The 20,241-nt window shown below is 54.1% G+C and overlaps 9 protein-coding genes and 1 non-coding gene across 10 annotated transcripts; 6 read left to right on the top strand and 4 right to left on the bottom strand.

Moving 5' to 3' along the window:
• Positions 1-395: 395 nt before the first annotated feature.
• Positions 396-2,124, bottom strand: SAICODRAFT_30960 (NAD(P)-binding protein). Its single transcript, XM_019167806.1, has one exon. It carries the CDS (start codon positions 2,068-2,070, stop codon positions 484-486), a length of 1,587 nt encoding a protein of 528 aa, XP_019022977.1. The 5' UTR covers positions 2,071-2,124; the 3' UTR covers positions 396-483.
• Positions 2,125-3,938: 1,814 nt separating this feature from the next.
• Positions 3,939-4,449, bottom strand: SAICODRAFT_138818 (uncharacterized protein). The gene has a single exon (XM_019165478.1). The coding sequence runs from the start codon at positions 4,343-4,345 to the stop codon at positions 4,088-4,090; it is 258 nt and encodes an 85-aa protein (XP_019022976.1). The 5' UTR covers positions 4,346-4,449; the 3' UTR covers positions 3,939-4,087.
• Positions 4,349-5,436, bottom strand: SAICODRAFT_30959 (eukaryotic release factor 1). The gene has a single exon (XM_019167805.1). The coding sequence runs from the start codon at positions 5,402-5,404 to the stop codon at positions 4,553-4,555; it is 852 nt and encodes a 283-aa protein (XP_019022975.1). The 5' UTR covers positions 5,405-5,436; the 3' UTR covers positions 4,349-4,552.
• A 640-nt stretch (positions 5,437-6,076) lies between these two features.
• Positions 6,077-7,983, bottom strand: SAICODRAFT_20182 (Rap30/74 interaction domain-containing protein; the record flags this gene model as incomplete). Its single annotated transcript, XM_019166222.1, has 3 exons — positions 6,776-7,983; positions 6,337-6,724; positions 6,077-6,273 (listed from the first exon to the last, which is right to left on the bottom strand). Exons 1-3 carry the CDS (start codon positions 7,772-7,774, stop codon positions 6,077-6,079), a joined length of 1,584 nt encoding a protein of 527 aa, XP_019022974.1. The 5' UTR covers positions 7,775-7,983.
• Positions 7,984-8,096: 113 nt separating this feature from the next.
• SAICODRAFT_138753 (uncharacterized protein) lies at positions 8,097-9,945 on the top strand. Its single transcript, XM_019165477.1, has one exon. The coding sequence runs from the start codon at positions 8,298-8,300 to the stop codon at positions 9,594-9,596; it is 1,299 nt and encodes a 432-aa protein (XP_019022973.1). The 5' UTR covers positions 8,097-8,297; the 3' UTR covers positions 9,597-9,945.
• Positions 9,946-11,014: 1,069 nt separating this feature from the next.
• SAICODRAFT_t116 lies at positions 11,015-11,096 on the top strand. The gene has a single exon. It is a non-coding gene; the product is annotated as a tRNA-Ser (tRNA).
• A 4,713-nt stretch (positions 11,097-15,809) lies between these two features.
• SAICODRAFT_59074 (uncharacterized protein) lies at positions 15,810-16,355 on the top strand (the record flags this gene model as incomplete). Its single annotated transcript, XM_019169652.1, has 1 exon — positions 15,810-16,355. A coding segment is annotated over one exon (546 nt), but the record flags the coding sequence as incomplete, so codon positions are not given.
• A 1,276-nt stretch (positions 16,356-17,631) lies between these two features.
• SAICODRAFT_30958 (uncharacterized protein) lies at positions 17,632-17,816 on the top strand (the record flags this gene model as incomplete). Its single annotated transcript, XM_019167804.1, has 1 exon — positions 17,632-17,816. A coding segment is annotated over one exon (173 nt), but the record flags the coding sequence as incomplete, so codon positions are not given.
• Positions 17,817-17,924: 108 nt separating this feature from the next.
• Positions 17,925-18,208, top strand: SAICODRAFT_8444 (uncharacterized protein; the record flags this gene model as incomplete). The annotated part of the gene is made up of 2 exons (XM_019171362.1): positions 17,925-18,147; positions 18,192-18,208. The coding sequence occupies 2 exons, from the start codon at positions 17,925-17,927 to the stop codon at positions 18,206-18,208; spliced, it is 240 nt and encodes a 79-aa protein (XP_019022970.1).
• A 701-nt stretch (positions 18,209-18,909) lies between these two features.
• On the top strand, positions 18,910-20,239 carry SAICODRAFT_20179 (glycoside hydrolase; the record flags this gene model as incomplete). Its single annotated transcript, XM_019166221.1, has 3 exons — positions 18,910-19,783; positions 19,843-19,880; positions 19,940-20,239. The coding sequence occupies 3 exons, from the start codon at positions 18,910-18,912 to the stop codon at positions 20,147-20,149; spliced, it is 1,122 nt and encodes a 373-aa protein (XP_019022969.1). The 3' UTR covers positions 20,150-20,239.
• Between the last annotated feature and the right edge of the window lie 2 nt (positions 20,240-20,241).

Genomic DNA, 20,241 nt, shown 5'->3' with positions numbered 1-20,241 from the left:
TCTGAGGCTTCATTTCGTGGGAAACGAGAGTCACGGTATCATAAGGGCGACGCATCGCGATGAAACTGCAGGATGAAATGGGCGACTACAGTCATGGTGGACTACAGTCATGGTGGACTACAGTCATGAATGAGGTGGGAGGTAAGAGAGAGGATGGACAAAAAGATACAGCACCCGAGTATTCCCAGCTGGTCTCCCACGCTAGTACTGACTGGGCCCTATGATGCTTAACTTAGGAGATCGGACGGGATCCTGTGCTTTCATCATGGTATGGCCGTATCTGAAGGTTAATCCAAATTCTCTTATTCAAGGTAGCGTGAAACGTGTATAACAAGCGTAGCTAATAAGCAAGACAAATCACAGGTATTCTGGTCTGGTATATCGAAATCATAGTAAGCGCCTCACAACCGAGCTCCCGTCCACAAGCAAACCCCCATTACTTGAGTTCCCCACATGTACACGATATCGACGTCCATCAGATCTTCATTCCTGTCCCAACTTCCCAAAATACCCCAACATAAACTGCAAGAACGCAAACTGCCCACTCTCATGCCCAAACTCATACACGAACCGACTCGCCAACCAACTCCCAAAGATCGCTCTGACATAGTTGTCTGGAACACGCTTGAGGATCGTATCCAACCCCAACTGCTCCAACAACAACTTCGGGAGAGCTTCGGAGAGAACGAGACGACGGAGAGGGATGTCATCCCACAAGACCGGGTTTTGCTGGATTTCCTCGTTTAGCTTGACGATCGCGATGGAGATCTGGTCGGTGAGGATTGAGCGCGGGATCTTGAGACGATCGTGTTCACGCCAGATACACTCGAACTCCGCCCTCGCGTTCCTCTCGATGATAGTTTGGACCTCCTCGACATACTTCTCGTAGAAGGGCGGGACAACATCACCCTTGACTTGCATGTGCTGCGCAAACTCGTCGTCGTTCAAAGCCAAAGCGGCGAGGACTTCGAGGGAACTGGAAGTGACACCACCTTTGTTCGCACTAGCGTCCTTGAAGATAACCACGCCCTTCTTCTCCAAGAACAACCTTGCTTCCTGCGTGAAGAACAAGTTCGCGCCCTCGACGACATACTTCCACCTCGGTACACCATCCTCATCCAACAACCGATGCACATTCGTCAAGTTCACACTCTCCGGCCGTCCACCACACGGCACAAACAACTCCGCCTGCGCCAACTTATCCAAATGAAACTCATTCCTGAACTTGAATCCATTCTCCACGACACTCCCATCCGGCAACGTAACCTTCGTCTCATCAACCAAGACCCTGAATCCGCCTTTCCCCAATTTCTTCACGTCGAACGCTCCACAAGCTTTCCTCTCCCCCGCCAGCCTCATCAACTCACCACGATCGATCCCCTGCGGGTCGTAGAGGACTCCGTTTCCGTCAGCGATCGCAACAGTCCTATCACCCGAGATCTTCACCTCATTACTTCCCAGGTCCCCATCCGGCCCTCCCGTCTGAATCTTCCTCACCATACCCTCCTCCAACCCCAACTTACGGTAAATCCCCAACACGTACTGATGAATCGACCTCGTCGTCATCCCATACGTGTCGTGCGGAATCCCACCCATCCCCGCTCCCTTCCCCGTCGTGAACGCCTTCCAGAATCCAGCACCACGATGTCTCGCATGCAAACTCGCCCAATCCATGAACTCCGCCGTTCCCTCATCCGGCCCAAAGAAGAGGATCTCCTCCTTCCCAAGCAAATCAACAATCGGTTCCTTAATCCCCGGCGTCTGTCCCGGAATAAGGAGGTCCAACATCGCATCGACATACTTCTCGAACGCGACCCTCGGAATCGCACCAACCCCATAATCGAGAAGAATAGTACCCTTACTACCACCTTCGGGGATATCCTTATTCTTCTTCTGCTGCGTACTCGCCAACGCATAATTCTCATCAAACAAACTCCTCAAATTAATCGAGTAACTCTCCCTGTTTCGGGACTGCACAATCCTGATCCCACCCCGTGCGACATCCCTAAACCTCAAATGGAATCCCCTAAACTCCGATCCGATGATGAGAAACATCCCGTAGAGTGGCATGGGGTATTCGATTTCAGGTAACCACGCCGAGTCAAGACGGAAACTGAGAGCGACTTTGGTGGGTTGGTAGAAGTTCGTCTTGAGTACCGCTTGATTGAACGTCACGAACGCCTGGAAAACCGCGACCTCGTGCTCATTCGCCACGACACTCTCGATCTTCTCCATAATCCCCGCTGCATCATACTCCTCATTCGCATACGGCGACGGACTCGGCGCACGGCGATTACTCGCATTGACACCATGAACCCTCTCAAACATCTTATAACAGCTCCTGATCAACTCTGGATACGCAGTAATCACGTCCAGGACTTCTTGACGCGTATACGTCACCTCCCTCAACCTCTTCTTCAACTTCGCCAATACACCCGCGACGGCTCCATCCTCCTCACCACCCTTCGTCAACAAACGTTGGAGGGTAGCGTACTCCGTCCCCAACCGATTCAGGAAATGCTGAGCGAATATCCAGCCGGTGTAGGCGTACACGGATTCCTGTACCGACAAGAGTTGACCTGAAAAGAGGTGCTGGAGAGGCGTGCTGGGGAGACAATACAAGAGTGAAGCATCACGCGTCAACTGTGTCAAGATCCACTGGACTTTGCCCTCCCGTTCCGCTTTGTCCTCGGATTGGGGAAAGTTGGTGAGGTGAACGCAGACAACCGTGGCACCATTCGAGAACTGCTCTACGTACTTTCGCGTACTGGTAAGACCATAGTAATGGTACAAATCGGTAAGGGTGGTGAAGAACCCCTTCGCGCTCAGCCGTTGGAAGCCGAGGTAGAGCCTGACTTCGCCGCCTCCGGACCCACCCGATCCAAGGTGTTGTTCGACGACGATACCCTTCCTCTCGACGACTTGCCTGACGATCCTGGAATACCTCGCCAACGCACTCTCCGAGACTTTCTCCAAGAATCCAATGTCTGAAACTGCACGGATGTTGAACGCATCCGTGGAGGAAGAGGCGTCTGAGGAGGGGGTGGGGAAGTGACAACGCGTGACGAAGTAGGAGCGGAGGGGGTGTTCGATATGAGCCTGCGAACGGTAGGATTCGAGGCGGTAGATGTGATCCGCGGGAGGCGAATCGAGGTATTTATCCTCAATCGTCCTCTCATAATGTCCATGCGGTGTATCACTCCTACTCGCAGCACCACCCGCCCCCACCGCACTCGGTCCCGCCGTCGAAAACGAGGTCACCGTAGCAGTGGGCGAAGGAGGTACCTGATGCCCCGGCACCGTCGAATGAATAAACACAGCTCCATCCTCATCCTCCTGCTTCAAATGCACATCCAACTCCCTCTCACTATTAACATACGCCCCAATCTTCGCACTCCACAACGCCAACACATGTCTCGCGATGATCTCCTCATCCTGCAGCGCAAAGTATGTATCATCGATCCCCAAGGACTCGTAAAACCATTCGACTTCCTCGCGGATGGAGTTGGGAGGGATGAAGGGGTTGTTGTGGAGGAGGAGGATGACGCGTTCGAGTTGGGTGGGTTTTGTGGTAAAGACTGCGGTGCGGTAGCCGAGGGAGGAGGAGCGGGTGCGGGTTGAGCGGCGGAGGGAGACGTGGCGAAGGTGGGGGTGGTAGGGGTGTGGGCTCGTTCTTTGGGGAGGGAGACCGGCTGCTGTGGTGGAGGAGGAGGAGGAGTCATTGGCTGCTGTGGTGTGGGAGGCAGCTGGTGAAGGGAGGTAGGATTCTGGTTCACTAGCTACTACCATGATGGATGTTTCGATTGTTTGTAGTAGTCAATTGCAATTGCATTGAAGAAAGGGAAGGCAAGCCTTTTATAGCATTCAACCCCTATAGCTATAGTACGCGAGTCATTTTGCATGGTGTAGCAGTCTCGAGTCATGTGTTCGGCGTATGAGTTGGCTGGCGGCCAACAGCTGGTGTACGAGGCTCGGCTGATCATGAGTCCCCGCGCGGCGCAGAAAGGAGTCATTTGGCAGAGATGTCACGGCGATAGATACGGCTGGACCTTCTGCTCCTTCTACACATACCGCTGGTTATGTTTGCTTACCCGACCCGTAGTGCCAACGCTTTCACGGACCGGTCTGCGCTAGGGGTGGTGCGCCAGGAGGACATGAAGACCTTCGACTTCGACCATACTCTATAAATACTCAAAATGCAAAAGTAATATAGCAATCGAAAGACATAACGAGTAAAGCCCAATCGAGGCACCATAGCCATGGCGTCAGGTAACGTTAAACCCATACATACAAAAAACGAAAAGAAAAGATTCCACAACTTTTTTCTAGAGCCCATCCATGACATGCAAAACGACAAGCCAGGCCAAGAACCAAATGAAAACCACACAGTCACATCTCACGTTCAACGCGAGACATCCAACAAAAGCTCCAGCCCTACACCAAAACCCTGGGCAAAAACAGGCAGAGGCAGCGCCCTCGGACCATAGAAACAGCGAGTCCGGTTCGCGCACCCCCCCTCACAGGAAAAACACAGAGAGGGGTACCACCCCCCCTAATCAGACCAATACTCATCCTCATCATCATCCTGCAACTGCTCAAAATTAACCTTATACCTCAACAACCCCCCAATCGCACCGAAACCCCTACAAAACTGCGCACCCTCCTGCGACCGATCCGTAACAAACTCCAAGTTTGCGCCAAAGTCCTTGTATTTGACCGAGAGCCACTCGAGGAGGGATTCTTGGGTGACGATGGTCATTTCTTGTCCGGAGTCCTTGTCGAGGAAGGATTCTTTGTTGGCGGCGGCTTGTTCTTTGGTGTAGTGAAGGGTGATTTCGGCGCCGGAGGAGTCTTTGAGGACGTAGCGAGTGACGTCGAGGTTTTCCCAGACGATGAGGGTTTCGATGGCGCCGAGTTCGAGACCTTTGAGGGTGTCGTCGACTCCGTAACAGTATTTGCCGGTGTCTTGGGAGACTTCGTCGAAGTACTTCTGGATGAGCTTCTTCTCCTGGATGAACTTGACGTTGGAGAGGGTCTCGGCGGATAACTCGATAGCCTGGTTGAAGCCGTTCTCGCCACCGTACGAGACATCGACGACCTTGATGACCTTGGCCAACAAACGCCCGTCGAGCAAGTCAGAAGCCTGAAGAACATTCTTGAAATCGGCGGAACCGGCGAGAATAATACCATTGACGTTAACCTTGTCGTTGGAAATAAACATCTGCACGGCGATTTCTCCGACTTTACGAACGTAGTTGTGACGAGCCTCCTCTCTCAAACGCGAGAAACGAAGCGCAGATTGTCCACCACGACCGTGCTTCTTGGGCAAATCGACAGAGAATTTGTGCAAAACCTCACGGGTGTTACCCGAGACGGTACCATACAACGAACCATTACCGTCCATGATGATGAATCCGAACTTGGAGTCAGACTCCAAGAGTTCAGAAAGCGCCTCGACATGAAATTTGTTGTCGCAGAGGTAGAGAGAGGTGTTGATCGGCTTGAAGGGCTCGAAATCGATATTGATCTTCCTCTCCTTTCCGGTGTCAGTGATGATTTCACCACAGTAGATAACCAACCCATTCGGCGGGACACGCGAGTACAACTTCAACCTCTGCTGCGTGGAGGTGATAGCGCCCAACACAGACAACCTGTTGACACGCGACTTGATGTTCGACGCAGTACCGAACTCGTTCGCCAACATTGCGTTGACACGGGAGATTTGGTCCTTGGGCGGGATGACGAGCGAGATCATGGAAGTACCGTTTCCGCGGGCGGCTTCGAGGGATTTGATCAATTTCTTGATCTTCCACATCTCGACATTTTGGTCGGCGTTTTGGTCGGTGGACGACATCCTGGATTATCGGAGGAGAGGACTTGAAGGAGTGTTCGTGGCCTTCGAGGTTTAAAGTGCTCTGGCAGTTTGGCTGACGTGCGGCACTGGAATTTTGGGTGCAGTGGAGGTACAGCGGGGCGCATGTGGCGAGAGAGGCCGGCTGAGCGTCTCGGAGAGCGACATCGAAGGGGGATGGCAGCCGGTTGTAGTCGCGAAGTAAATGATTCTCTATTTCTCAACCTACGCAAACTCCGCCTTCAACTTCAACTTCCCATCCTCCAGCTTATCCGCAAACTTCTTCAACATCGGCGCCAACAACGGCTTGTTCTCTGGGTTCTTCTTGAGCTTGACGGCAAAGATATGTAGCAATCCCTTGATCGTGATAGACGGCTGAGATCCCAGAGCTCGTTTCATTTCGTCTCCGGTGATCCAGGAACCTAGTAATTCACAGTTAGCTCAACAGTTCTTGGTGAGTCTGGGTAAGGAAGGTTATGACACACCTGGATCAACTGCAGCGGCACCAGGACTCTGTGCAGGACTGCTGGCAGAGGGCGAACCTGTGCGCGGGACTTTGTTCTTCCTCGATCGACCTTCCGTACCACTTCCTTCAGACATCTCTCCCGTACTCTCGGTATCACTTCCTGCCAAGCGACGCTTCAACGGAGGTCCGCCAATGACCGCACGCAAAGAGCGGGAAACCCATGGCCTGTTCGGCAGGGCGGAGAACCTTGACAAAACAGTGGGTGTAAGCTTGAGGATGAGATGCTCGGGTCGTTGGCGGTGCGGGATGAGGTTCGAAAGCGATCTGGGGTCTGATGTTTCCTTTTTGACGATTGTATCCTGTTTGGGTCCGTCACCGAATAGGTCCTCTGAGTCTGTATCCTCATCCTGTAAAGATGCCGTTTAGTTCAGTTCACAAATCCATGACATACAACATACCTCTGATTCGTAAGGGTTCTCCTCATCTGATCCATACGCAATATTCTTCTCGACATTCCTCAAAAGCTTGTTCGTGCGCTTTCCAGCCTTGTTGTACTTTGGTTTGTCGTCATCCTCATCCTCGTCGAAGTTATACTCCGCCTCACCCATTGCGTTGGCAGACAACTGTTCCTCCTTAATCCGGGCCTCCAATGCCTTCGACAACTCCTCATCATCACCACCAAGTTGGACTTCCTCATCATCCGCAAACTCCTCCTCAAAATCAAGATCTCCTTCATCCCCAGCCCGACGCTGAACAGAAGCACTAGCCGGTTTCCTCCCAAGTACACCAGATGGCTTCACGGGTTTGTTCTCCTGCTCTTCTTTCACTTTCTGTTCCAACTTCTCTCGATACCATTTTGGGACTTTGGATCTTTTGGTCATCTCCTCCTCTGCCTCCTCCAGCGTCATTCCCCGACTCTTGCTCTTGTTTGCAAATTTGTACCACCGATCTGCGGGGATGACCATGAACCCATCTCCATGCGGGACGAAGACGACGTATGCCGCTTGACTTGCTTCGAGGCTTCCAACCCATGTGTTACTACCGCCATCATCCTCAAGAACCCACGGTGCACTTTCTTCCTGCTTCAACCGCCAAGCATCCTTATCTGCGTGGTAAACCTGAGCCAACTTCTTCTTGAAAAGATTTGAGCGAGGCTTTGGGGCAGCTGGTGCAGTATCGCCTGATCCCTCCGCACCACTTCCTGATGCATTCTCTCCATCAACAACCCCAATGGTAGAAGCAGCCAGCGCAGCCCGCGTAGCATTAGGATGGCGACGGTGAAGTTTGACGGGTTTGGAGAAGTTATTTATGTCGACATCTTTGGTGGAGTGAAATCGCATGACGTTATGACGCACATCGCTGGCGTTCGGGTTGAAGAAGAGCTTGATGTTGGTAGGCTGAGGGACGGGAGCTCCGTTTGCTTGCATACCGGGACCGGGTGCTGCCGGGCCTTCCATTATTGCGATGGTGCGCTGAGTTGAGATCCTTCTTGTGGGTCCGGTGCTCGGGCTGTAAGCTGTACCGGCGCGATCGCTCAACTTGTGACGTACAAAGGGCGATGAGCTCTGAAGCCTGTAGCGTCGACGTCGACGTCACCGATACCGAGAATACGGCTTGTCGTCTTTGTTGATTGTTCCAACGACGACTCGTCTTCCCTTGACTGAATCCTCCGTTATTACCGCTTCCGTATGTTCTGGTGTTGCTGGTCAGACGCCGGGTTGCACCGCCCCTCACTAACCGCCGCCTCGCAAATATACCACCCCAGCCCTACCCGCTCAAGTAGAGCCCGCTTCCTCACCACCAACACATCAACCCCAACGAATGTTATTATATCGACAAAGACATCCATCGACGGAAGTTTTGAAGCAGTCTCCTTGTTCTATATAAGCATTCAACATCTTGGATCATCCGTTATTTTTGTCCGATACTCCTACGTCCTCTCCTCCTTTTTCTACAACAACTACAACTACAACTACATCCATGGCACGTCGTCAACCTGGCCAGCAGCAGCTTCAAGTACAACAGCGTCCAGTATCGGCGCCTAAACCGCATGGATCACCGGCGCAGCTGTCGCAGCCTGTGAAGCAGGTGGTGCAAGCAGTGCCGCATATACGCTCCCGCTCCAACTCGCCAGCATCACGACATGCTCAACCCCGTCCCGCTTCTCACTCGAATTCCCGCCGTACGGCTCCTGCTCAACACCAGCAGAAGCCCGTACAGCAGCAGGTTTACCCGTCGTCGCGCCAGCGTTCGTCGAATGTTCGCCGTGCGGCTACGGAGCCATCAGGGAACCGTCCTGTTTCCCCTCCTGCGTCTTCGCCTCCTCAACCTGTTACCCCAGCATCTACGAATGCTCGTCCGGCTACCACTACCACTACTGTTGGAGGTCAGAGTCCACCGAAGACCGCGGCACAGGCTGCCGCGGCGCATTATGCTGGTCCAACTTTCCATTCCTCTCCTGCGGCTTCAGCACTCCCTCTTCCTGCGTTCATGACCAAATCCCTTCCGTCGCGCAAGGCTGGAGCTGAGGTCGCTGGACAGTTGACTGATCGCGATATGAACGTTCCTGTTGACGAGAGTCCCCTCGCCAAACTCTTCCGTGCGGATCGTGACGCGAAGAATGGAAGCACAAGTCCCACGAAGTCATATACCCCAACCAAGCAACCCATCCTCCAACGTCCGAACTCGGATTTATACGAAGACCGTCCCTCCTCATCCGAGTCCGAGGACCACCTTCGCGCTAAGAGCAGGGCGTTGAAGGATATGCTCTCCCCACCCTCCAGCTCCGACTCCGCCGCTCCGTTCTTCTCGTCAACGACCACTTCTTCCGTCTCGTCCGAACCCGTCCCTACCGCACAGGGCCAGCACTTCACGAGTGCTCCTCACCAATTCCGACACCCTCAACACTCCCCACCCCAAACTTACGCACATCAGTCCGCGGGTCCCGTCGTGCCATTCCAGCACCCGTATGCTACCAGGGGTTACGGACCCGGACAAGGGAACTTCTATTCGATGGTTCCGCCGGCGTATGTCCCTAGCCCACAATTGCACCATGCGCATCCGATGCCCATGGGGATGGGGATGGCGCATCCTCTCAGCCCGCCTGTTACGCCGATGATGAATCCGATTGGGGTGCATATGGAGCAGCAGTGGCAGCAGCAGCAGGTGCATGGGAGCCCCACACCTATTGGGGTTGGGGTTGGGGCTGGTGTTGTGCCGGTTGGGGAGCAGGTTATGCAGATGGAGTTGGATTTGAGGAGGGTGTTGAAGTTGGCCTAATATGGGCTTGCTTTTGTGAGAGAGGGAGAGGTGGGGTGAGGTGAGGGGGGTTGAGGCGGTGTACAGCAACGAACAACGGTCTTATATTTTACGCGACCTACTCGACATCGTGGTTTCAGTTTTTGGATTTCTCTTTTTATCGCATGCTTGGCTTATTTTCGACACGACTTTGACTTTCGACTCGACACTTGACGCACACACCCGCAACGTGCGAATCCTTTTTCTCTGGTGGATCTGGACTCTATGATTGGCGTTTGCTCTTTATTTGTCTGCTATGATTATCTGGATTCCCTGAAGGACACCCTCGACATGCATCAACCGGCTTGCTTTCATGCTCAGTTATTTATTTGGCACCGCACCGCACTGTTTCGGGTCGTGGGTCAGCGTGTTTGGGTTCTTCGACGTCGTTTGCTCATGCTCATGCTGATGCTTATTTATCGCTCTTGCTTTTCGTTTTTTTCTTATGGATGTTTCTGGTTCTGGTGTGATGGGCCATACCTTTCGCATCACCGGCGTTTTCGTTTTCGTTTTCGTTTTCGTTTTCGTGGTTTCGCTGTTTATTGTTTTTACATGTTCGATGGGTTCTCTATTGCCTCCCCGGATTAGTGGGAGTTGGAACGGGATTTCCGGAGACGTGGCGTTCTTTGCTTTTCTCTGTGTGCTGTTGTTTGTGATTGTTGATTTGAGCTGGACGTGGCTATGGCTTCCTCTCGGCTTATTGGACTAGTTGGGGGTTTGTGCGGTCGGCTTTTTTCTTTTTTTTTCATCTGTTTCGGTGTATGGGTATTGGATCTTGGGAAGACGGCTTTGGTCGTTTTGCCGGGATTGCCTCTTACCAGATGTGACGTCTTTGAACTGGACTTGGCAATCGGCTATTCATTGCGGTTTCTGGGTTCTCGGGGTTGGCAGACTGGTGTTCGGATCGGCTATTTCCACCGTTCTAATAATGATGGTGTGCCTGAAGGAGTGAAAGGCGGGTGGTGGTGGGAATGGGGTCGTTCTTATGGAGGTGTGAAGGTGGAAGTTTGATGGAGTTTGTTGCGGCGGTGGATGAGGACCGCTGAGGAGAAGAGGGAAGTTGTACTGTTGAACCTCAGTGGGCGTACGACATTCGTCGTGATTGTTATATGAGTGTTGTACATATTGTTCGACATTGATGATGGGAGTAGTTCTTAGTGGACTTGTCTTTTCGGAGACTTGGCTTGTTTGCTGGGAGAGAAGGATGTGGATGTTTTACGTTGTGCAGTTCAGCAAGGGTCTCATTAGCCCGAATATCATGTTTTGGACTGCAAAATCCTTTCTGTTTGCGTACTGTAAAGACTCTCTCTGATGGTGTCCCAAATTCCTGCTCATCCAACGCTTAGATATCGATGATTGTGCTCTACGTGTTCAAACGACAACCCACTTTCCCACGTCCAGTCAGCGTGTCCGAGTGGTTAAGGAGAGAGATTAGAAATCTCTTACGGTCTCCGTGCGCAGGTTCGAGTCCTGTCGCTGACGTTAACTTTTTTCATTCTGTCACTTCTTTGTTCTTGCCTGTCTTTATTGCCCATCACCTTCGTAGCCGTGTTCTGAACTGCCCAGATGCTTCAGCTTCAAGATGCAATTGCTCAGGCTGTCAGTCTCCGCGCTCACGGTACCGATTGCAACCCCTGCAGTCCACCCACACGCGCCGCACGTCACCCAACCAGCGCATACAGCATACACTCAACAGCAAACCTCCAACACGACCGACGACCCCGAACGACGACGCCAGTCAGCCGAGTCAATTCGAACGGCGAGTCAGCATACATCATGAGCGAACCCTCGGAATCTGCGCGGCCAACGACGCCGCCTCGGACAGTGACTATAAACACCACCCAAGCAAGTCCCATACCCGCAACATTCCACGTAGAGGACGTGAACAGCCTTGACCCAGACGGCGAACAAGGTGGATGGAGCCGTGATCCCTCTCGTGCGCCATCGAGGGTTGCGTCCCCCAAAGTCGCGGAGGAGGAAGACGAGGAGGAGGAGAGAAGGGGACGGCCGAGACATGTTAGGCATCCGAGTACCTTTTTTGGGGTTTTGAGGAGTGATGCGCTCGAGGAGCCCGAAGTCGAGGAGAAGGATTGGTTTGGGTCATCGGTAGAGGGACAGGCTGAGGGACAGGATCATGGGATTACGGTTTTGGTTAATGATACTGCGGCGGACGGGGAGGACTCACCACCCAGCTCAGAAACGATCAAGGTGGATGAAGGTGAGGACCGACACGACTCTACGCCAACCCTTCATTTCGGCGAAGAAAGCGGACAACATGCGTTTGATATTGGGTTACCGGCACACGACCCCATTGAGGATATCGCTGCATTCTCGGCTGCTACGCCCTCGGAACGACCGACTCCGGCACCTGAACTTGAAACTGCTGCGGAGGAGAAGGAGGAGGAGGCGCGTATTGATTTTGGGGAGGAGACTGGACAGAGTGCGTTTGATATCGGGTTGCCGGCACATGATAAGATTGAGGACTTGGCTGGTTTTGGAGCAGCCGAAGCGGAACCAGAACCAGAGTCGGCGGGGTTTGTACAACAGGAGGCTCACATCGATTTCGGAGAGGAGACAGGACAAAGCGCCTTTGACATCGGATTACCGGCGCATGACCAGGTCGAAGATTTCGCCGGTTTCGGTGCAGCAGAAGCAGAACCGGAACCAGGGCAACCTTCACAGCAAGAGTCAACACAGGAGCAAGGCATCAACTTCGGTGAAGAGACGGGACAAGGCGCATTCGATGTTGGGTTGCCATCGCATGATCAAGTGGAGGATTTCGCTGGGTTCGGAGCTGCTACGCTGGCTGTGCAGGAGCAGCAAGGAGGCGAACTGGAGTTCGGAGAGTCGGCTGCGTTCGATATCCCCGCTCCTGCAGCCGAACCTACCCTAGATTTTGGTAATGCCCCCACCGATACCTCGGCCCTATTCGGAGGCGCAGAAGGAGATGATGATGCCTTTGGCGCCGTAGCCGGACCCGAGAACTTCTTTGCCAAGTTGCCTAATTTCGACGAAGATGGGTTTTTGTCAGATGAGGATGGGTTTCTGCCGTCGGAGGATGAGGCGGTTGCGCCGGAACCGGAGCAGGCAGCTGTTAATCCTTATTTCCCGGTAACGGAGGCTGCGCCAACTACGAACCCGTATGCACCAGCACCAGCACCGAAAGCGAATCCATACGTGCCGCAACAGAGGAACGCATATGATCCGATGTCTCAGTCTATGGTCCTACCTGCCCAGCAACAGACCGGCCTCTACGACCTCATGTCCCAATCCATGGTCCTCCCCCCTCAGCCCTCCTACTTTGCACAAACCCAAACGACCGTACCCCCTGCAACCCCCTCCTTCTTCAACCAACCCACGGAGCAGACAAAGCCTGAAATAAAGTCCGCACCGAGTTTCTTGAAGGCAAATACGAGTTATTCTAGTCCGTATGATCTACCGACGGATGTTGTTAGTGCGGCGAAGCCAGTGAGGAGTAGGGTTACGAGCCCGCCTTTTGCGCCTGGGCAGGGGATGCAGGCGTTTCCGCCTCCGCTGGCAGCAGCAGCTGCGGGTCCACCGATGGGTGTGGGTGTACAGGGTCAACCGCCATATGTCAAGCCGCCTCCAACAACGGCTGCTCCACCGCAAGCTCTGGCACCACCTCGTGCTGCGAGTGCGATGGCGGTAGCTGGGTATGCACCACCGCCTACGGACCCCTACGCTCCGCCCACCGTGCCTGCTGTACGCACACCGGCTGCGAACCCGTATGCGCCGCAACCCGCGGGCAGACCGAACCCGTATGCGCCGCAGTCGCCGAACGTCGCTTCTGCGCACCCAAGGTCAAGGACGGTGAGTAATGCGAGTGCTGGTGCTGGGTACGCACAACCACCACCACCTCTGCCACCAAAGGATATGCGTGCGAATCCGTACGCTCCACCCAGCCCGAGGGCGCAGCGTCAAGCTGATCCGTATGCCCCTCCCGCTCCGGCCATGGGTATGATGAGTCCGCAGAGTGAACGCGGCGTTCCTGTTCCGCCGTATAGCCAACAGAGGAATTTGTCAATCTCGAGTCAGAGCGCGAATGCCTATGCGGGACCAGCGGTACCTGCTACGGCGCCCCTGCAGGCGCCTGGGGTGTATGCTCCTCCCGCTGCGAATCCGTATGCTCCGGCCTCGGCTGCTGCTCCGATGAAGAGTCCATACGCACCCCCGGCTCAGCCTGTCCAGAACCCGTATCAGCCCACTGATAGGACGGCAACTAACCCCTACGCTCCGCCAGGTAATGGACAGCAAGCTGCTCCTGCTATGGCACAGGCGCCGGCTTTTGGGAGTGCACAGCTTATTCCACCCAGTGCAGCAGCTGCACCGGGTCCGACTAGTCCTTACGCTCCTCCGCAGGCAGCGATATCTCAGCTGAAGAGGTCTCCTGTTGCTCCTAGGGCGGCAACCAACCCATATGCGCGGCCACCTCCTGCTGCTCCCCTTCGTCACTCTCCTCAGATGACAAGGGTGGATGCGGTACCTACACCTCCTGTCCAGCAGCATCCCCACCGTATGCCGCCGTCGAGCTTGCCGGCACCTATCGGGGCTGAAGTTCACCCGCAAGAGGCGTTCCAACCCTCATCGTACCAGGAGCCTGCACATCAGCTTTATGCTCCTCATGTGGAGTTACCTGCCCAGCCTCAGTTGGAGCATTCTATGGAAGAAGCCATTCACGATATGGAGGAGTATGCCCCGCAGCAGGAGGTGTTGGAGGGTGATGCCTTCCCACGCGCGTCTGCTCACGAAGCGCCTGAGAGCCTTCCTGCGGTGCACAACGGATTTGAGGTGCTGGAGGAGGAGAACGCTCTTGAGGATCTGGCTGATAGGACAGCCGCCTTGGCAATGGATGATGAGGAAGGAGGTGTTCCGGCTCAGGAAGCCTATGCTCCGGTTGTCGCTGAAGAGAAGAATGGAGCCCTCCAGGACTACCCTCAAAGCGGCTTCCAGGCTATGCAGACCGGTGTTACAGGCTTCCAGCACGCCGTTGATGCGGTTGCGAAGGAAGAGCAGCTTCCTTCCGTTATACCTCCACCTCAGGCTATGGCTCCTCCTCCGAGACCTTCCTCAGCGAACCCTTATGTGCCTCGTGCTGAAAATCCGTATGCACCAAGGCGATCGGTCGATATGCAGGACCCGCACGCTTCGATGAAGAGGCCATCGGTTACGTCTTTGTATGCTTCGGCCGGTGCAGGTCAGTATGCGCCCCAGGCCGATCCTCGTGCGTTGTCGACGAGCCCCAATGCTCCCTTGACTTTGGCACCCTTGTCGGAGGTGGGACCTAGGCCAGTGTCGCCGTATGCGCCCGTCGCTGCCCCAACCGAGCCTGAGGAGGAGCGTAAGTTATACCCGCCTTACTGCCGTGGGGCTTCGCCGGTGGTCAACTTCGGATTCGGTGGCAAAGTCGTGACGAACTTTCAGCAGCAAGTACAGAGGTATACTAGTGATGGACCCGTTACTCGTTATGCACCTGGCGAGCTCAAGGTGCAGACTCTCAAGTCCATCCTGCCGGAAACCCATGTTGCTGAACTCTTCCCTGGACCTGTATTTTCTGCCACTAACAAGGGCTCGAACAAGACGAAGAAGAAGGAGGTCACCAAGTGGATGGAAAGCAAGATTGAGAAGATCAAGCAAGAAGCTGAGAACGAGGTCGACGATGATGTGAAGCTTGAGATTGAGAATCAGGCTGTCTTGTGGCAGGTCGTCAAGATTATCTTGGATAACGATGGTGTTATCGATGGCAAGCCTGCGGCTTTGAAGCTCATTCGCGAGATCCTCACTCCTGGAGCAGCTGGCGATGATGCCAACTCAGGTGATGCTGCTTCCTTCACGGTTGTTGCTGACTTGGTTAACGTGCCTCGACGGAACTCCGAGACGGCTCCTTTGGCAGCGTACACTGTTACGTCTGGTTCCATCGATGCTATTCGTAACTGCCTGTTGAGAGGCGACCGGGAAGCAGCCGTGCGTCTTGCTCTCACCCGTAAGCTTTGGGCACATGCTCTGCTGATCGCCAGTTCAGTCAGCAGCGAGTCCTTTAAGAGTGCCGTGAAGGAGTTTGTCCGTACTGAGCTCAAGAGCTGCGACCACCCTGGTGCAGACAGTTTGAGTGTACTGTACGAAGTGTTCGCCGGGCATGGTGCCGAAGCTGTTGAGGAGCTTGTTCCGGCATCTGACATGCTCGCACAGACTCTCACTGGTCAGAGGAGTCGCCGTGAGTCGAGTAGCTTTGACAAGCTTGCGAGGTGGAAGGAGACTCTGGGATTGATTTTGTCTAACAGGACTCCGGGAGACCATGCCGCTATCTTGGGGCTTGGTAAGCTTCTGGATCAGCATGGATGGACGAATGCAGCACACACCTGCTATCTCTTCAGTGGTGGTATAGCAAACCTTTCTGGATTGGATGCGCCTGATGTGCATTTCGTTCTCCTCGGCGCCGACCATAAACGCGGCGACTTTGGTCAACAGCTTGACAGCATTGTTCTCACCGAGGTCTACGAATTGGCTATTGCCCTTAGTGGTGTCCCTCAACCTGGGTTGCCGCACTTGCAGGCTTACAAGGTCTACCGTGCCCGTGTTTTGGCTGATCTTGGTTGCATCACGGATGCACAGAAGTACTGCGAGACTATCGCAAACTACATGAAACAGACCAAGGGTTCTCCATACTTCCATCCTGTTTTGATCAATGAGCTCAGACAACTTACTGAGAGACTTGTGGCTGCGGGTGATGCTGGCGACCAGCCTGGATCATGGCTTGGCAAGAAAATGGCTAGGCCAAAGCTTGACAATCTCTGGGGATCGTTGGAGACCAGTTTTAACAAATTCGTTGCGGGTGATGAGAATGGTGAGAAGAAGGCACCGAAGGAGACTGATGATGGGCAATCTCCGTTTACCAGGATTGCGGAGTCGAACCCGGCCTTGTCAAGAGTGCATTCCATGGCGGATATGTACGGAAACTTCAACAGAACTACTTCGCCGATTGGCAGCGGCAGTGCCATCGCTTCCCCGAGGGCATCTATGGATCAGGCAAGGACCAGCTTCGAGCAGGCCCCATACTCGTCTTCGGCCAGCTCAGCTTACGGATACCCGGCATATCAGAATGCCAACCCTTACGCACCGCCAACGATGTACGAGGAGCAGACTCCTTCGACAAGCCTGTATGAACCCTCGAACTCTGTTGCGCCGAACCCGTATGGCCAACCGGATAACGCTGGGCCGTATAGTGCAATGGCGAATTCCATGTATGAGCCATCGCAGGGTGTGATAAACCCCTACGAGCCTCAGCCCGCGCACCACGGTCAGGAGCAGAGTTTCGGTATGGATGCCGCCGCTGGAGCGTTTGCTTCGTCTATGGATGCGTACACGCCCCAGCCTGGCATGAGTAGCCCTTACGCGCCACCAAACTTCCAGCAACAGTATCAGCCTCCAGCTGGTGACGATGGGTTCGATGACCTCGGTTTCGGCAACAACCCTACTCCGAAGGCACAGAAGCCCGAGCAGCAGCAGGATCAATCCGAGGAGAAGAAGGACGAGAAGAGGGAAGAGCAGAAGAAGGGCTGGTTCGGTTGGGGATCGTCATCCAAGGCCGAAAGCCCCGCTCCGGAACCCAAACCTGTCGTGGAAGAGCCGAAGAAGGAGGAGCCGAAGGAGGAGCCGAAGTCCGCTGGTGGTGGATGGTTTGGCTGGAAGAAGAAGGAGGCTGAGGTCAAGCCTGGTAAGCCGATTAAGGCGAAGCTAGGTGAGGAGAGTACCTTCTACTATGATGCTGAGCTCAAGAAGTGGGTGAACAAGAAGGCGGGTGCGGATGCTGCTGCGCCAGCGCCCTTGCCTCCTCCGCCTAAAGCGAAGCCTGCACCCCACGCTGCACCACCGGCTCCGGGACCACCGGTGAATACACCATCAATTGGTCCACCACCGCCATCCGCTTTCGCCTCGCACACTCAGAGCGCCGGTGTTAGTCCTGCACCGGGTGCGGGGGGTATGGCGCCTCCTCCCTCAAGCATGCCGCCTCGTCCCGCCACCGCTGCTCCGGCAGGTCCACCAAAGCCCGCCGCAGCTGGAGGCGACAGTCTCGATGATCTGCTCACTCGTCCCCCACCAAGGAAAAGCGCAACTGTTGGCAGGAAGGCCGCTAGGGCGAAGTACGTCGATGTCTTCGCGGAGCAAAAGTAAGAGCATGGGCAACGAAAGGACCTTCATTACAGGCGTTATGTTTAAGCAGTATCTTTAGTTATGTGATACCTCAATCAGAATGCATTCGTTAGAGATTTAAATGTCCGAATTGGTTATGCCATGCGTACCATCGTTTCCACGACAGTGAGGCTATACACACCACCAGCACCATCTCTACCATCACCCAAGGAAGAGCCAAGTGTTGACGATTTTATGGCAGGGCTGACGACATTTAACTTGGGCACGACGGAAAGAGAGAGGAAGCAGAAGGAGGGTGTCATGTTGCCGCATCTCAGTGCGCAGGATTTGGGTGGGGAGATGGAGGAGAAGGGAGATGAGGGAAGTATGTAGTATGAGCCGGGGAGTGAGGATGACTATGATCTGCAGCCGGAGGATCCGGATGATGATCTTTTCCTCTATAGTGGGAAGGATGAGAGCGGGAAGATAGGAGCCCTAAGAGCGAGGCGATTGCCAGGAGGGAAAACATCTTTTGGAGGTTGGTGTGTGTGGAGAGTGTGTAGGGGGAGCTATAGGAAATGTCCTGGAGACTTTATAGGCGAGCAAGGAGGAGCTGATCAGGATCAATCCCCACACTTCTCCGCTTGATCCTTCTCGTCTCCGCACTGTGGTTCATCATCAGACGCGTCACGCTTTCCCATCGCCTGATATCTTATCATCCGGCGAGACTTCCAGCGTAACCTGGATGGCAGCCTACATGATCACCTCGCCAAGTTCTCAGCTGGGTGTTAAGCGCACCCGCTCTGACTGGTTACTCGAGTTCTCACCGAGATCATCCCGAGATAATTTGCCGGCAGCTTGTCAATAACATCGATCACGTTCCTGTTCACATCATCAAAGGGGATGGTTACACACAGAATGACGAGTTACAGCAAAAAAGATACAGCACCCGAGTATTCCCAGCTGGTCTCCCACGCTAGTACTGACTGGGCCCTATGATGCTTAACTTAGGAGATCGGACGGGATCCTGTGCTTTCATCATGGTATGGCCGTATCTGACAGTTGTTTTCCGCAGAACCTCAAGAGACGTTTGCAACATCTTCGGTGATGGTAGTCATGGCTTTACCTTTTCTGGTCTTCCATCCCAATGCTTCCAATTTTAATCCCCACCGCCCTCTCCCACGACAACGGCCTCGCCAAAATCCCTCAGATGGGCTGGAACACTTGGAATCACTACGCCTGCAACATCAACGAATACGGCGTCCTCACCTCCGCCCAACAACTCGTCTCCGAATGCCTCCTCGACCTCGGGTATGAATACCTCGTCATGGATGATTGCTGGTCCGCAAGCCGCAACTCAACCGGACATCTTCAAGCCAACACGACAAAATTCCCAAGGGGGATCGGACCGTTGGTCGATGAGGTCCATGGTATGGGATTGAAGTTTGGGATGTATTCGGATGCGGGGAAGTATACTTGCGGTGGGTATGCCGGATCGTTGGACCATGAGACGATTCATGCGGAGACGTTTGCGGCAGGGGGTGTCGATTACCTCAAATACGGCAACTGTTTCGACGAGGGACGGTCTGGAACGGCGAATATCTCGTATGAGGGATATGAGCGGATGACTGATGCGCTCAACGCAACGGGTCGGCCGATTCTGTATTCGCTGTGCAATTGGGGCGAAGACGGCGTTTGGAATTGGGGAAGTACCATTGCGAACTCATGGCCTATCACGGTGGTATCTACGATAACTTTGCCCGTCCGGAACAACAGGTGTCCATGCCAGACATACGACTGCGCACTCCCCGGCTACCACCGTTCCATCCTCAACAAAGCCGCGCCGGTCTTACAGAAGAACTCGGCGCAGTTCGGAGGATGGGCGGATCTGGATATGCTCGAGGGTGGGAATAGAGGGATGGGGTACGAGGAGTATAAGACGCATTTCTCGATGTGGGCTGCGGTTAAGAGTTCGTTGTTGTTGTTGGGGAATGATATCTCGAATATGACGGATGAGACACGTTCCATCATCATTTTCAGGAGATCGTTGCGCTTATCCAGGATCCTGCTGGAGCGGCAGCGCAGAGGATGTTCAATGATGTGGATACTGGCATTCAGGTCTGGGAGGGAGCTCTTAGTAACGGATCTTACGCCGTGATTGGTTGAATATACCGAAGGAGGCGCAGAACATCACGGCCAGCTTCAGTGATGTCTTCGTGGACTATGGCGCTACGTTCAGGAAGCAGACATGCAGCTGGAAGGGGTTGTGGACGAACGAGACAGGGATGGCGAGCAGCCAGGTTGGGACTGTCGAGGTCCCGTCGCGTGGAGTCAAGACGTATAAGATGACCCCTGTCACTACTCCCAACATGAAGAGGGAGTTGTGAGTCGAACGATATGTGAGGCAGGAGTGAAAGGTTTGAAAGAGCGAGGAGAGAGGAGGACGAACACGCGAGATATACTTAGAACTCCAACGCCG

This window comes from Saitoella complicata (genome assembly GCF_001661265.1).
Source record: "Saitoella complicata NRRL Y-17804 unplaced genomic scaffold SAICOscaffold_17, whole genome shotgun sequence".
Taxonomy (NCBI): Eukaryota; Fungi; Ascomycota; class Saitoellomycetes; order Saitoellales; family Saitoellaceae; genus Saitoella; species Saitoella complicata.
Note: the sequence above shows the minus strand (reverse complement) of the source record. Positions and strands in the feature narration are given on the sequence as shown.

What these genes read in the sequence shown, in the direction of transcription:
- SAICODRAFT_138753 (XM_019165477.1), top strand. Translation starts at nt 8,298, where the DNA reads ATGGCACGTCGTCAACCTGGCCAGCAGCAGCTTCAAGTACAACAGCGT.
- SAICODRAFT_30959 (XM_019167805.1), bottom strand. Translation starts at nt 5,404, where the DNA reads ATGGACGGTAATGGTTCGTTGTATGGTACCGTCTCGGGTAACACCCGT.
- SAICODRAFT_138818 (XM_019165478.1), bottom strand. Translation starts at nt 4,345, where the DNA reads ATGTCATGGATGGGCTCTAGAAAAAAGTTGTGGAATCTTTTCTTTTCG.
- SAICODRAFT_30960 (XM_019167806.1), bottom strand. Translation starts at nt 2,070, where the DNA reads ATGCCACTCTACGGGATGTTTCTCATCATCGGATCGGAGTTTAGGGGA.